At 34.3% G+C, this 12,502-nt stretch overlaps 1 protein-coding gene across 1 annotated transcript in view; it reads right to left on the bottom strand.

Moving 5' to 3' along the window:
* EFCAB13 (EF-hand calcium binding domain 13) overlaps positions 1–12,502 on the bottom strand; it is a 93,828-nt gene that overhangs the window by 68,991 nt on the left and 12,335 nt on the right. Inside the window, 4 exon segments of the mRNA XM_021678370.1 lie at positions 5,613–5,756; positions 7,529–7,605; positions 8,497–8,627; positions 11,002–11,116. Coding sequence (XP_021534045.1) covers positions 5,613–5,756; positions 7,529–7,605; positions 8,497–8,627; positions 11,002–11,116 — 467 coding nt within the window.

The following is a 12,502-nucleotide window of genomic DNA, read 5'->3' as shown; positions in this document are numbered from 1 at the left end:
TAAACTTATATGTATAAAAGCATAGATTAATCTCAATATAATTAAGCTGAATGAAAGAAATCAGACTAAAAAATGAGTACTTACTGCATGATCCCATTTATATAAAATTCTAGAAAGTGCAAACAGTCTGTAGTGACAGAAGCAGATTAGTGTTTACTTGGAGAGTGGTGAGGGGGCTTGTGGAGAGAGAATGAGGACTTACAAAGGGGTAGGAATAAGAGGTATTGAGTTTTCATAAGTATATACATATGTCAAAATTTTCAAACTGTATACTTTAAATATTCTGATTATACCTCAGTAAAACTATAAAATATTCAGATAATTTTAAAATCTACTGGTATTATAACCAATTATGAAAAAAAGTACAAAGGTGGTGTCAAAAAATTAAAAACAGAACTACCATATCATCCAGCAAGCTCACTTCTATATATATATCCAAAGGAAATAAAAGCACTATCTCAAAGAGATATGTGCACTCCACATTCATTGCAGCATTATTCACAATAGCCATGAAATGGAAACAGCCTAAATGCTCACCAACAGGTGAATAGATAAAGAAACTGTGATATCTATGTAACTATATCTATACATATATGATATATTTTGGGGTGTGGAGGAAATGGGCAGATGTTTATCAAAGGATACAAACTTTAGGTATAAGATGAACAAGTTCTGGGAATCTAATTTACAGCATGGTGACTACAGTTAATAATACTACACTGTGGGCGCCTGGGTGGCTCAGATGGTTGAGCGTCTGCCTTCGGCTCAGGTCATGATCCCAGAGTCCTGGGATCGAGTCCCGCATCGGGCTCCCTGCTCAGCGGGGAGCCTGCTTCTCCCTCTGCCTCTCTCTTTGTCTCTTATGAATAAATAAATAAAATCTTTAAAAAAAAATAATACTACATTGTATATTTGAAATGTGCTGAGAGAGTAGATCTTAAGAGATCTTAATGTTCTCATCACATACACACAAAAAAGTAACTACATGAGGTGATGGACGTGTTATTTACTTGATTATGGTAATCATTTCACAATGTATATGTATACCAAATCATGTTGTACACCTTAAATATATACAATATACACAATTTTATTTGTCAATTATATCTCAATAAAGCTGGATGAAATAATATAATTTGACATAAACCATTTTCCTATGGATATATGCATATCCTATGACCCAGCTTCTTCATTTCTAGGAATCTATCCTATAAAAATATTTACACAGATGTGCAAGAATTAATGAATAAGAATGTTCTTTGTAGCATTATTTGTTATAGCAAAAATTTTAGAGGTGATTTCACCATTAATCAACATGCGCTAATTAAAATGTATATAACAAATAGCCAGGAAGAATACCTACCAGATTATTAACAGTGTTTACCATGAGGAATTATATAGAAAGATTAGGGTGAAGAGGTAATTTTCATTTTGTACTTTCTAAACTTCCAAAAGCTAAAAATACTAAATTAAAACAAAAAAACCTTAACTTCACATATGAAACTTTTTCATGTATTTGTAATTATCACCAAGATATTCAATGTAGGGGCGCCTGGGTGGCTCAGTTGGTTAAGCGACTGCCTTCAGCTCAGGACATGATCCTGGAGTCCCTGGATCGAGTCCCGCATCGGGCTCCCTGCTCAGCAGGGGGTCTGCTTCTCCCTCTGACCCTCCCCCCTCTCATGTGCTTGCTCTCTCTCATTCTCTCTCTCTCAAATAAATAAATAAATCTTTAAAAAAAAAAAAGATATTCAATGTAGGCTTATATTTTTTCAATGTAAAAATTAATGAGCAAAAATTTAAACTAACATATATCATCTAAAATTGGTTGTATGGCCACTAATCGCAAAGCAGCAGAAAGAGAAGTTAAGAAATTTAACTTCTTAAGAAGTTAAGAATTTAACAATCCCATTTAAATTACACCAAAAATAATAAAATACCAGGAATAAACTTAACCAAGGAGGTAAAAGACCTGTATTCTGAAAACAATAAAACACTGGTGGAAGAATTTGAAGACAACCCAAACAAATGGAAAGACATTCCATGCTCATGGATTAGAAGAACAAATATTGTTAAAATGTCCATATTATCCAAAGCAATCTACAGATTTAATGCAATTCCTATCAAAACACCAACAGCATTTTTCATAGAACTAGAACTAATAGTCCTAAACTTTGTATGGAGCCACAAAAGACTCCAAATAGCCAAATCAATCTTGAAAAAGAAAAACAAAGCTGGAGATATCATAATTTCAGATTTCAAGTTATATTACAAAGCTGTAGTAATCAAAACAGTATGGTACTGGCACAAAAATAGACACATACAGATCAATGGAACAGAATAGAAAACCCAGAAATGAACACACAAATATATGGTCAATTAATCTTCAACAAAGCAGACAAGAATATGCAATAGGAAAAAGTCTCTTCAACAAATAGTGTTGGAACTGGACAGCAACATGCAAAAGAATGAAACTGGACCACTTTCTTACACCATACACAAAAATAAACTCAAAATGGATTAAGAACTTAAATGTGAGACCTGAAACCATAAGAATCCTAATAAAGAGCACAAGCAATAATTTCTCTGACATCAGCCATAGCAACACCTTTCTAGATATATTTCCTCAGACAAGGGAAACAAAAATAAAAATAAGCTATTGGAACTATATCAAAATAAAAAGATGGCTGGAACAGTGAAGGAAAGAATCAACAAAACAAAAATACGACCTACTGAATGGGAGAAGGTATTTGTAAATGCATATCCAATAAAGGGTTAGTATCCAAAATATATAAAGAACTTATACAACTCAACACCAGAAAAACAAATAATCCAAACAAATTTAAAAATAGGCAGAAGACATGAACAGACATTTCTCCAAAGAAGACATACAGATGGCCAACAGACACATAAGAAGATGCTCAACATCACTCATCATCAGGGAAATACAAATCAAAACCACAATGAGATATCATCTCACACCTATCAGAATGTCTAAATTCAAAAACACAAGAAATAAAAAGCATTGGCGATGATGTGACTAAAAAGGAAACTTCATGCAATGTTGTTGGCAATGCAAACTGGTGCAGCCACTGTGGAAAACCATATGGAGTTTCCTCAAAAAATTAAAAATAGAACTACCATATGATCCAGTAATCACACTACTATAAAGAATATGAAAACATTAATGCAAAGGCATATATGCATCCCTATATTTATTGCATTATTTACAATAGCCAAATTATGGAAGCAGCTCACATGTCCATCAACTGATGAATGTACAAAGAAGATGTGGTATATACATACAATGGAATATTATTCAGCCATAAAAAGAATGAAATCTTGCCATTTGCAAAAACATGGATGGAGCTAGAGAGTAGAATGCTAAGTGAAATAAGCCAGTCAGAGGAACACAAATACCATATGATTTCATTCATATGCGGAATTTAAGAAACAAAACAAATGAACAAAGTGGGGAGAAAAGGACAAACCAAGAAACAGATCCTTAACTTTAGAGAACAAACTGGTGGTTACCAGAGGAAAGGTGGATGGGAGGTAGGTGAAACAGGTGAAGGGTATTAAGAGTACACTTATCTTGATGAGCACTAAGTAATATATGGAATTGTTTAATCACTATATTGTACACCAGAAATCAATATAACACCTTATATTAACAACACTGGAATTAAAATAAAATAAAAACAAATATGATAGTTTAGAGTAGACTTTCATCTTTCTACCCTTCAGTTTCCCCAATGGTAAATCCAGGTAATTGGAAGAAGCTACATCTAATGTCTTGAATACCTAAAGTTCTACAGTTTTATTGCTTTGGATTTCTAATAACAATATTACCTAAAAACCTTAAAAATTTCACATTCTTTGACCTAGCAATTTCAATTTTAGCTATCTTTTGTCTGATGGGAAAGAAAACACTGCTTGTAACTGTAAGAATATTAGAAATAATTTATATTTATATAGATTATTTGTTATACAGGTTATTTTTCAAAACAATTTGTTTTTGTTTTTTGATCTGTCCCACAGAATAACTCACAGTCATTTAAAAAGGAGCTATACTTAGATCTATACTTATTTACATGGAAAGTTGACTAACATATAATGTTAACAGAAAAAGGTAACAAAACTGTATGCATATGAGTCCATATATATTTTTTAAAATTATGTGTTCATGCATGTGTATATACCACATTTACACACACACAAACACACACACTCATATGCTTAGAAAAATCCTAGAAAAATATATGCAAAAATACCAAAGTTCAGCTCTATGTAGTGGGATTATACATAAGTTTTATTTTCTTCTTTATATTCTCCTGTGCTTCCAGAGAATGAAGTTATTTCCACTTTGAATAATTATTTTAATATAAATCTCAAAAAAATCATCAAGAAAATTAACATATGGAGAAATAAACATGTCAGAAAAAATAGATCTGCCAAGAAAATTAACATATGGATAAATAAACATGTCAGAAAGAATAGAACTGCTTCAACCTTTCTAAAAGTTTGATTTATTTTTATCATTTTATTTTTATACCCTCTGAAAGCTGTCTACAATAGACACTCAAAAAATGTTGGGATGACTTGGATAGATGGACAGATGGATACCTACACAGTATTGCAACTTGTCAATTCAATACTATTAGATTGCTTAGTAACATTCTATTGGTGGTCCATACCTCTCCTAGGATTTTCCATCTACAAATCTTTTGTAATAATAAAACCACATCTTATATTTGAGCAGCTTGATGCTTTCAACCTTAGAGTATTACTTTGCATTTATTTACTCTGAATTTATTTTATTTCTGGCCACCCCTTCAACTTATCTATGCCATTTTTATTCTAAACTTGTCTCTCCTCCTTAACAAGCTTGGAATGGTCTATAAATGTAATCAGTTCCCTATTATCTACTTCTTAGATTAAAGTATTGGACACCGACTACAAAAGAATAATTATTTTCTAGGTGATTTCAAATGAAATTATTAGAATTTTTATTTACATTTCCTTGGCTACTGATGATGGAACATATTTTTATATGATTATTGGCTATACATATTTTCTTTTATGTGTAATACTTGTCCATGTGTCTTACCCATTTTTCTATTCTATTATTACTGATTTGTATGAGTTCTTTACACATTCTGTAAATTAATTCTTCGCCAGTTCTGTGAATTGCAAATATTTCCAAGTTTGTAACTTGTCTTTTTACTTTAAGGTGTCTTGATAAATAAAAGTTCTTAATTTTATATTAATTTTTATAATAATTTTATATTAATCTGTTCTTTTATACTCAAACATTTTTGCCTTAAGAAACTTTCCCTATCCCATTCCTATCCCGTGTAATTAGCAAAAATCAAAGGTCTAAAAATACCAAATATTGAGGAAAGTATGTCATAATCCAATCCAGTAATTAACAATCCAATTATGTACCTGAGGCCCAATTTTTAATATCATTATCATAAATGTGCAAAAAAACAGTTTTTATAACATATTATAATGCTTAGCTTTCCTATGATTTGCAATTAATCTAACCAACATATAACTTATATCTATGTTTGCAGACCTTAAACTAATAATGAAAACATAAAACTTACCATCAATATCAATAGTCTTTAGTGCCTTTCGCATTTCTGAATCACTTATAGAAATCTTCAAGGTATGATGGATCATTGGCAGATCATTCACATAAATCTTACCACTTTGAATTTTGCTGAAAATTTTACAGGCCTTCTGAAGTGCTAAACACACACACCAAAACAGTTAATTCAAATGAATAATTATCCTTATCCCTGATACACCCTCTCTCAAGGAAAAACAACAACAATAATCACTAAAAGAAGAAAGAGGAGCAAATCTTTGTGTTCTAATCCTTTGCTTTAAAATGGATCTTGTGACTTATTTAGGTCCATCTAGGGTGAATGGCCTCTAAATCTGTTCTAAAGAACTCTCAGAAACTGTGAGAAAGTCATGCAAAATTCACATCGTAAAGGCTTCCACAACTTTACCTAGGAATGTTAAATCCTTCTTCCATGCTCCCATACCACTTGGTATGTATCTAAGTCAAAGCTCTTGGTATTGTGACTGTTTGCATGTTAATATTCCTCACTAAACTGTCAACTTTTAGGGGGCAAGATTTTTCATTCTTCAAGTGCCAGTGTCTAATTCAGGATAGATCCTCAAAAAATGTCTGCTGAGTTGAATTTAGTTCAGTGGATACAACATGTAATTTTCAGAAAAACAGGTGCTGGATGACAGGGCTAAATACCAGAGAAAGACTAAAATATTGAGAATAATGATTTTAATAATAGGAGTTTTAATAGAGTATTGGAGATGGAAACAAGGTTTCAGTGTTATGGGAAGTAAATAAATAATTAAGGAAAACAACTCTGAAGAAGCTTCCCTGAAAAGCAGAGTATAAAATTGACATAGTCCTGGGGCACCTAGGTGGCTCAGTCAGTTAAGTGTCCAACTCTTGGTTTCTGCTCAGTTCATGATCTCAGAGTTGTGAGACATAGCCCTGCATTGGCTCCATGCTCAGCAGGGAATCTGCTTGAGATTCTCTCTCTCCCTTTCCCTTTGCCCCTCCCCCTGCTCTCTCTCTCTCAAATAAATAATCTTTAAAAAATTTTACATAGTCCCTGAGGAAGCAGAAGAAAACTGCAGGAAAGAAAATCAAGAGTGAAGGGATTAGTCTCATGAAAGGGCATTTTCTCCAATGAGACAAAAGGGAAGGCCATGGATGTTGTTTACAATCCTAAGAGTTCTCCCCACAAGGAAAAATGTTTTCCTTTTTTTCTGTATTTACATGAGATGACAGATATTAACTAAACTTACTGTGGTAATCATTTCACAATGTATTTAAGTCAAGTCATTATGCTGCACACCTTAAACGTATACAGGGCTACATCTTAATTATATCCCAATAAAACTGGGGGACAAAAGATGCCTAGTATAAGGGCTCCTGCCTGGCTCAGTTACTAGAACATGCAACATCTTGAGGTTGTGAGTTTGAGCCCCAAATTGGGCATAGAGATTACTTAAAAAAAAATGTCTAATATGATGACCAGAGTTAAGGTAAGTGGAAAAATATGCCAAATGACTCTATAAATACAGAGGAGAGGCCCAAGATATGGGAGAACTCAGTGTCAAGAAGTGAAGGGTACTATGATTCTTAATATTAAGATACCAAGAACTAAATCCCAGTAAAATCAGTGACTCCAGTGCTTACTAATGTATTCATTGGGTGTAATATCCAGATTTTTTCCCAAAAAATTTGAACTAGAATAAGCACAGATATTATTATTTTGCCTATCTCATCAATACAACAAGAAGATATTCATGAATACTTAGTTTAGTTTACTTATGCCTTGCTCACGGCATTTGCCATACCATGTAATATTAGTTGATATCATATGCCATTAGGAGTAAAGAGATACTAACCACTGAAACAATTCTTAATAAAGCACACAATCAGGAAATTAATTCAAGAAATTCTAGAACTTATTATTACCACTTAATTCTTGTGAGTATAAGTCTCCTTGAGGTACTTGATTATATGATGTCTTGTAGAGGCTCATTTCCCTTTTCCTGTCAAAGAAACAGCCACATTAGAAAGCAGCACGAAAACAAAACAAAACACCATACACACACAGACACACACACACACAATATTTATGCCATTTTTCCATTAAAATATTAACAAACCTATCCACTACATCAAAAACTAATGATGTATTGTATGGTGACTAACATAACATAATTAAATTAAATTTAAAAACAAAAACAAAAATAAAAACAAACCTATCAATGGATTGAGATTCTCCAGTGTCTTTCTCCACAAAAACCTTTCTTAAAGAACTGTCCAAGCGATAGTGAATTATATATTCTTCACCCCAGAATTCCCACCTTGCTTCTTTCTGTTCTATGGAGCAGAATTTATCCTAGTCAGTAAGTAGTGGCCGTGACCCACAATCCTTTGGCTGTGGTCCAATTATTGCTACTCTTAATTCAAGTCACAGCAAATTTTTAGAAAGTTATTATAGGAAGGAAAAACAAGAATATCTTTAAACAGCAAAGAATCCCAGATTCCACAACCTGTCAGTAGAGACAATTTGAAAAGATGATTTATCTAATCCCATAACACGTAAATAACTGAAATCATAAAATGTTAGTGTTAGAAGAAATCTCCAGAGTCCATCTAGTACAAGATTCTTGTACAGATGTGGAGACTGAGGCCCAGAGATATAAAGTGAATTGTACAAGAGTCTAAGCTAGCATGTGAGGTCAATAAATACTCAATTCTAAGTCTTTCATTTCCATATACAGTAGGCTCAGCTCTACACCATCCTTCCTAAGAGCAGAGTCTTACTTTGCACAAACTACTTTGCATACTTTATGTGGAAAGGATAGATGATTCCAAAAAGAAAAACCCAAGTCTGAATGCAACATTTAGGGTAAAAAATACGATGACTTAAATACCGATTAATTGAGGAAGATGTACGAAAGGGTGATAAAGTCTTATGAACACTGTACTGATTCGGCAACTTGAATAAAGAGTTTTCTTCCCTAGTCATCTTCTCCTTCGACAGCTTCACTGAGGAAGAGGCAATCTAGAGCCAAATACAAGAACGTTGGTGACTGAGATCACATTAGTAAACCAGCATTATTGGACAATAAACCTGTTATAAGATAGGCTCCTCATATCATATCTAGGCTCCTCACTGATGTAAAATTGCTTTTCATAAGGAAATTAGTTTATGTATACTAAAATTTGAAATAAACTATAAAATATTTTTTTGCAAAGCCACATTTTTCTAAATATGCAACTAAATCATCTCCTAATTAATATTAATATTGTGTCAATTTATAATAATGGATTTTACAAAGCAGGGCAAATCTATGGTACAGTGAAGACAAGACCACCAGATTCTGGCTATATATATAGGCTTTGACTATACGAGCAAAATAATGTAAAGAAGCAAAACAGTTATTCAAATAACACAGGTAGTGGGACACCTGGGTGGTTCAGTCAGTGAAGCGGCTGCCTTCAGCTCAGGTCACGATCCCAGGGGTCTTGGGATTGAGTCCTGCATAGGGCTCCCTGCTCAGCGGGAAGCCTGCTTCTCCCTCTGTCTGCTGCTCCCCCTGCTTCTACTCTCTCTCTCACACATAAATAAGTACACAAAAATCTTAAAAAAAAAAATAACACAGGTAGTTATGTTTTAAATTATCCTTATGATTGAGAAAACGATCCACCTGACATGTATGTATAAACATGATTCAAAAGTGGCAAGTAGCTAGGTAGATAGAAAAGCGTCACTTTAGAAAATGAGGACTAGGGGCACCTGGGTGGCTCAGTCAGTTAAGCATCTGCCTTTGGCTCGGGTTGTGATCCCAGGGTCCCGGGATCGAGCCCTGCATCGGGCTCCCTGTTCCGCTGGAAGCCTCCTTCTCCCTCTCCCACTCCCCCTGCTTGTGTTCCCTCCCTCACTGTCTCTCCCTTTCTGTCAAATAAATAAACAAAATCTTTAAAAAAAAAAAAAGACAAGAAAATGAGGACTATAATATTAGGTGTCTTCAATTTTACATGGAATCTAGAGCCTTGTCTTTTAAAGACCATGCAGGATGTAGAAAGAAGACTCTGAAGCCATACAAGATTGGTAAGAATTGGTACTGAGATCCCACATAGAGCCAAAATTTTCAAAAGGCATTGTTACCAGCAAGAATAGGCTAGGGGAAAAGAAAAAAAAGCAAAAAAACCAAACCAAAACAATTTATCCCCCAATAAAAGAAGCATGCAGAGTAAAATCTGTCATTGTCTCAGCTCTTGGCTGGAAAAAAGAAAAAGAGAGAGAGAGAGAAGAGAGAGTACTACTCTTGATTAGTTATAATTATAGCTCCACCCACAAATAAGTGTAGAACTCAAATCTACACTAAATACATGGGCTAGGAAAATAGAAACCAAAAAATTCATTTAAAGTGGTCCCATGTTTGTAACAGCTCTGAAGTGCAGAGCAGAAGCAAATTCAAATTCTCCTGCAGGAGGGTACTCTAAATCCAGAGTCATCATGAGATTCCCACAGATTTAGATCAAATGTATAGTTTGATATATAGGATATAGGTATATAAGTTAATGAGTGAGAATCAGACAAAGCAATAAACAGATTTAGATCCCCAAGGACTTTATATTAGGTTTATCAGATATCAATCTTGAAACAACTATGGAACATGAACAAAGAACATGACAGAAGGCAGATTATAAGAAAAACCAAATAAAATGTCTAGAAGTAAAAAATATAAGCACTGAAATTAAAATCTCAATAGACAGGTTAAACTGCAGATTAGATTCAGCTAGAGAAAGAAAAACTAGAAAACAGATGGGAGAAATTATCCAGACAAAAGAGAGTGTATCTAAGTACATCATATAGTGAGTGTAATAGGTTGAATGACAGCCCCACAAAAAGATATGTCCATATCCTAATTCTTGGAACCTATATACGTGACTTTATTTGGTAAAAGGTCTTTGCAGATGGAACAAAGTCAAGGATCTCAAGATGAGATCTACAACGATGTGCTTATAGAAGTAGAAGGAGACCTGAGATACAAACACAGGTAAGAAGACCATATACGGAGCAAGATGGAGGCCAAGACTGAATTTATGCTGCCACAGCCAAGGAATGCCTAGGGTCATTGTTACAACAGCAGAAGTATTAACAGAGAGCACAGTAATAAAAATAAAGATCTAATGGAGGAAAAGGGGGAAAATGTCATATTCTTCTGAAAGGGTTCCTTGTTATATTAAAAAAAAAAAGGAAAGGAAGAAGAAGAAAAGGAGGAAAGAGGGAGGAGGGGGAGAGGGAAGAAGAGGAAGAGGAAATAATTAAGACTGTGACATTTCAATACTTGAACTAAAATGTGATGGAATGTTTGAGAGCTAAAAACAACACTCAAAAGTAAAATAAATATTTCCAGATCATTATTTACCTCAGTTCTTTTAGTATGCAATTGTCCTTGAAAACTTTTCTTTCTCTTGATCTTTTTTTCTCCTGAAAAATCAGAGGATTTTTCTTCTCCACACAGGAATATTGTTGTTTCATTCCTAAATTGCACAGAAAATTGGAATAATTCCTGAATTCCTTTTTTTCTTACTTTTTGTTTTTTCATCTTTTATTTGCAGAATTTTCAAACATATACAAAAGTAGAGTAATTGATGATCTTCCCATGTACCCATCACCCAGCTTCAATAATGGGCAATCCTATTTCATCCATATCCCTATCCCTACTTCCATTTCTTATTATTTTGAAGCAAATTCCAATGTTATATTATTTCATGTGTAAAGATTTTAGTATGAATTTCTACAAGGTGTTTTTTCTTTTAAAAATATATTTGAAACACAATTATGATATCCAAAAATTAATAATAATTTCTTAATATTATCAAACATAGTCAGTGTTCAAATTTCCAACTGTTTCATAAATGTCAACATTTTTTAACACTTTGCATCAGGATTCAATAAGGTCCCCATTACAGTTTGTTGATGTATCTTTTTTTTTTTTTAAGCTTTTATTTATTTGACAGAAAGAGAGAGACAGTGAGAGAGGGAACATAAGCAGGGGGAGTGGGAGAGGGAGAAGCAGGCTTCCTGCTGAGCAGGGAGCCCAATATGGGGCTCGATCCCAGGACCCTGGGATCATGACCTGAGCCAAAGACAGATGCTTAACCGACTGAACCACCCAGGTGCCCCTGTTGATGTGTCTTTTAAATCTCCATTTATCTATAGGTTCTCCTACCATGTCTTTTATCATCATGATCATCATCATGATCATCATCATCATCATCATCATCATTATTCTCAGGCAATTTGTCTTATAGATTTTCCAGTCTGGATTTTGCTAATTATATTACCATGGTTGTAGGACTTTTTTTCAAGATTTTATTTATTTAGTTGTCAGAGAGAGAGAGAGAGAGAGCACAGGCAGGGGGAGCGGCAGGCAGAGGGAGAAGCAGGCTCCCCACTGAGGAAGGAGACCCATGTGGGATCATGACCAGAGCCAAAGGCAGACACTTAACTAACTAAGCCACCCAGGCATCCCTGGTTGTAGGATTTTAAAGACTTAATCGGATTAACATTTTTTGTTTGTTTTTTTCGGCAAAACCACTATATAGATGCCGGTGCTTTCCAGTGGGAGGCATATAATGTACAAGTGGTTCTCTAACTGTGGTATTAGCTGCTATATTTATACATAATAACTAGACTCAGCAAATCATCAGGGACTATAAAATATTTATACCTAAATCTATCATTCCTTCTTCACTCATTAGCTAGAATTTTTTTTTTTAAGATTTTATTTATTTATTTGACAGAGAGAGAGAGAGAGCACAGATAGGCAGAACAGCAGGCAGAGGGAGAGGGAGAAGCAGACTCCCCGCTGAGCAAGGAGCCCGATGTGGGGCTCGATCCCAGGACCCTGGGATCATGACCTG

Source organism: Neomonachus schauinslandi, chromosome 15, assembly GCF_002201575.2.
Source record: "Neomonachus schauinslandi chromosome 15, ASM220157v2, whole genome shotgun sequence".
NCBI lineage: Eukaryota > Metazoa > Chordata > Mammalia > Carnivora > Phocidae > Neomonachus > Neomonachus schauinslandi.
The sequence above is the reverse complement of the archived record's forward strand: the minus strand, read 5'-3'. Positions and strand labels throughout refer to the sequence as shown.